Source organism: Nanorana parkeri, unplaced genomic scaffold, assembly GCF_000935625.1.
Source record: "Nanorana parkeri isolate BGI_ZX_2015 unplaced genomic scaffold, ASM93562v1 scaffold479, whole genome shotgun sequence".
Lineage (NCBI taxonomy): Eukaryota > Metazoa > Chordata > Amphibia > Anura > Dicroglossidae > Nanorana > Nanorana parkeri.
In genome coordinates, this window is record NW_017306747.1 from 895,770 (window position 1) to 900,073 (window position 4,304).

Sequence of the window (4,304 nt, forward strand, 5' to 3'; positions counted from 1 at the left end):
AGTCCCCATTTCTCTCACAAGTGTACATGAAATCCATTGACAAGAATACTCCATTTCTTTGACAAAGGGATATGTCTGGAATCTCTCTTCTCGAGCAGAGCATGAATATTCTATTAGTTTTATTGTAAGGGGTGCAAGATGAACACTAGAACAAACAAGTGTACCTAGTAGGGATGTACTGCAATATTGGCCGAAAATGGTACAATGGGCAAAATACCGATAGTACCACACAAAAAGGGGCCAAAAATGCAGTGCATCTCCAGCGTCCCTCCTCCCAGCTGGCTGCAAGGTTCGGTCTGTGTCCAGGAGGAGAGCTGTCAGGAGGCCGAGCGGGGCGTTGCAGAGAGCTCAGCTCCTGTGACAGGCGGGAGGGGGGCGGAGCACAAACAGTCCACGATCAGTACTGATCACTCATTGTAAATAAGTGAGGACAAGCTGCAAATGAATGAGCAGAACTGCTAAATCTGTTCATTTATGAATGGGAACATAGTAAATATTTACTATCTGGACAGAGGCTGTTCATTCATACCGTCAGCAGAGAGTAAATATTTACTATCTCCAGCTTGTGAATGAACCGAAATCCTCTGTACCGAGCTTCCTGTGCAATGAAGTGCTGGGGCTGCAGAAAGAGAGACTTACGACTCTGTATCCTCAATCTTTTTCCATTTTAAAAAAGGGAAATATCAGGGTTCTGCTTAGATTTTCCCCCAAAGCACCTGACAGTAAGGAAAGAAAAACTAAAACTAAAATAGATCTTACAAATATTAAATAAAAAACGAATTTTTGGTTTCTGCCTGACAATGATTTTTTTTGGTGCGTCTCTAGTATCTAGTCTGTTAGACAGGATAGAAAAAAATAATTACCAACACCTAGAACTGAACCTCTTCTCAAGACACAACCACTAAAATTTACATTCCTATACGTATACATGCCGGTTACACCCGCCCACTGCAGCAGGATATTTACTTTGTGAAGTTAAGGTTTACTTCGAGTGTTTAAGGGCCTGTTCACACGACGTCCGTTTTGTGTGCTGACCGGCTCCGTACGCTGCTGCACTCAAAATGCATCCCAATGTGTTTTATGGGCTACAGTTCTCACGTGCGCAGTCCGTTCAGCTTACGACAGAAAACATACTGCATGTCACATTTTGTCCGGTCTGGAAACGCACGAACGCGCACAAAACACAACGAAAACGCAACGCAATGCAGCTAAGGGGGAAAAAAAAAGAAAAAATTGTATTCTTGCTCCACTTATTATGATGTCATCAACATTGACAAAAAATTAACTGTCAGCATCCAGACCGAAAACGCATAAAAAACGCACTGCATCAGCAGCTCCACGTCTGCTGATCAGCACCTGATCTCATGTGAACAGGCCCTTAGGTTTAATGATTACAAGATATGAACGCAAGTCGACTGGATGCAACATCCTCACCTGAAATACAAACATATGACGGCCTGCAGGGACTGGTCCGACCAGCACTGAATCCAGAACCTGATCATATTCTTCACTTTCTGCTGAACCCACATAAATTATTTTCCACTCCAAATCTGTGAACAGAGACAAAAATCATAAATGCATCATCATGAAAAATTGGAATTGCTGGGAAAAACTAAAACTTGGGGGTAAAAACATCAAAACACAAGCCAGCCCAGTCAGGTATCATCAAGTACTCCAGAGTGAGAGGATTCATTCTAGGGCCATCGATCACTTAACTCTAAAATTGTGACTTGTAAAGGAAATTAAAGAGCGGCCTTTGAATCATTTTGGGTACCATAGCACAGGGCCTCTGCTTTCAGTAAATATATAATTATTGGGGGGCCTAAAATGTGCATTTTAACACTCATGCAAAACAGTAATGTAAAAACAGCTCTGGCAGTGAAAGGTTTAACCAAAAGTGAAGCTACAGTTACCATAGACAAACCCGAGGGCCTACTATAAACATTTTTGAGCTGGACAAGCAACTTCCCAGGGCTAGTTCACACCAGCCCCAGTGCGTTCCAGCCCGATTGATACCGGGCCGCACAGGATTGCATTCTGGCTGGCTCACTTAGTTTTGGGGCAGGAGGGGGCGTGGCGGCGTATTGAAGTGAATGGCACCGCAGCCACGCCCTCTGGCTGCAGTGCGATCGCCCGCAACAGAATGCGCGGCACATCAGTGCCTGCGTTCCGGGCTGGCGCGGTCAGAAAAAATGCTGCATGCACTATATTTTCTGACTGGACCGCAGGTACTGATGTGCCACGCGCTCCAGTGCGGGCAATCACACTGCAACCAGAGGGTGTGGCTGCAGTGCCATTGATTTGAATGCACCGCCACGCCCCCAGGACATAATAGACCTACACAGGGTTAAGTAGTAAGGTTTCTTGGAGCATGAGTAGTAAGTCCAGTGTCTACAACTGATTATTATAAGCCAATTCTAAAGTTTTAATTCTTTTTCAATCTGCAGCTCCCCTTCTCTGAATACTTTTAGTCCTTTCATATAGTTACATAGTTAGCCAAGTGTTGGGAAAAGACGATCACGTTCAACCAAAAGTAAAAACCTCTGCACCATGGAGGGGCTTGTTAGGACACTTCCTGTTATGGAGTTATAGAAACATCCTGTTATGGGGCAACACCTGTTTTCAAAATGTGCTCCCGCTGTCACATGTGCCGCTGGTTGAGACTACTGGCTGCAGTGCTGACACATATTATACACCGTTGTCAGGAATCTGGTCTAGTGCAATAATGTGCAGCCGAGTGCAAAAGTGAGTACATTTGGCAGGAAGAGGCAGAAAAAGGTTTGATTGCTTTGTCTACACAGCAAACTAGCTTCAGGGACAAGCAATTAAGAGGAGCATTTGGTCTTCAAGTAAATTAAAGCAGATGTAAAACCCACCTGAGTGACATTTAGTTTAAAAGAGAACTATGGGGTGAGTGTTTTTCCCCATAGTTCTCTTAAGGGTCACAGGAGGACATATACTAGCGTCCTCCCGTCACCCAAAGCTCAGTATATAGCAGGCTATAGCTTGCGGTATACTGAGACTGCCACAGCCGGGACGGATGCCGACAATGATGTCGAGATCCACCCAGCTGCGTGAGTGATAGATGGCTCTGCCTATCTATAGGCAGAGCCAGTTGTACCCGCCCCCTCCCGTTCCACCAGTCAGCGCTGGATGATCGGAGTGGGGAGAATCCTTGCGAGAAGCCGTGACCGATAGTCACAGCTCTCTGCAGGGAGATGATCGAGAAGTGAGCAAGCGACGGTATGTGTTCTCTCACTTCCCGATCTATTGAGTCGACGTGTGATAGTCTCATTGTCACACGTCGGCTTGAACTATGAGTTCTCCTTTCACATGGGGCATTCCTACAGCAAGAACCTACGGATTCCCAGGTGTCCCCGTTCAGACGTGGCCGCTGTACCCATTGAAATGAGGTCACCCTGTCATTAACCGCCGGGACCAGGAAGATACTTCCCCAACCTCCAGTTCTTGAGGGGAGCATACTGAGGACAGGAGAGCCATAGGCTCCTTCTGCCGTCAAACTGACTCTTGTATGCTGTGCATGCATGGACGGACGCAGCTAGGTGCGAGAAGGCACGCACACGGGTATCTCCTCAGCAGCCGGCTAGCCGACGGTGACACCCTCACAGGACGGAAGGTGAAGGGTTAATATCACTTTAAAACTTGCTGAAATCTGTTTACAGGATGAACATTCATAGGCTGCTCTGCTGACTAGATAGGACACGCTGGCGCCTGTGCAAACCAGACTTAAGATGGTCAGTTAGGCTCTTGTACTGCAATGGATCACTCACCGTCCGGTAGATCTTCTATACATTCAAAGGTGACCTCAAACTGAAAGGGATTATGGAAGGGGCAGGGGTTATCCAAAACCACCATGTTGAGTATCTGCACCTTCGCCATGATGCTGAGGAGGTTGTTTTTACGCACTTCACAAAAAAACTGGAAGAAAACATTGATATTAATATCATCAACAGACAAAACCGGGATCAGTTCATCTACGAACGTTGGAAGCGGAACGACCGCAACCGATTTCACGTCTCCCAAAACAGTTACTTCTAAAGCATGCCAACCGGCAAGGTTGTCAGTGCGCCTACTTCAGCTCTCAACCAAACTTTCAAGCCCTCCAGTGGCTGCTGTTATAGACAAACCTGCACCCAATTTGATATTTTGCCACATGTGCTCCAAGATGGAGACTCTCATAGTTTAGAGTTAGGACCGCACTATATGGAGGTGACCTGGCGCGGCTTTCACATTTTCTGGCTGGCGAGTGTGCTGGGAAACTATTTGCTGTTATAGATGATCAC

At 46.2% G+C, this 4,304-nt stretch overlaps 1 protein-coding gene across 1 annotated transcript in view; it reads right to left on the minus strand.

Annotated features, from left to right (window-relative positions):
• The window catches only part of LOC108790537 (histone chaperone asf1b), a 7,818-nt gene extending 3,886 nt beyond the window's left edge, over nucleotides 1-3,932 (minus strand). The window contains exons 1-2 of the mRNA XM_018560817.1: nucleotides 3,792-3,932; nucleotides 1,435-1,550 (exon numbers count right to left, since the gene is read on the minus strand). Of these exons, the coding sequence (XP_018416319.1) occupies nucleotides 1,435-1,550; nucleotides 3,792-3,900 (225 nt within the window). The 5' untranslated portion in view covers nucleotides 3,901-3,932. The remainder of the gene's footprint in view (nucleotides 1-1,434; nucleotides 1,551-3,791) is intronic.
• Between the last annotated feature and the right edge of the window lie 372 nt (nucleotides 3,933-4,304).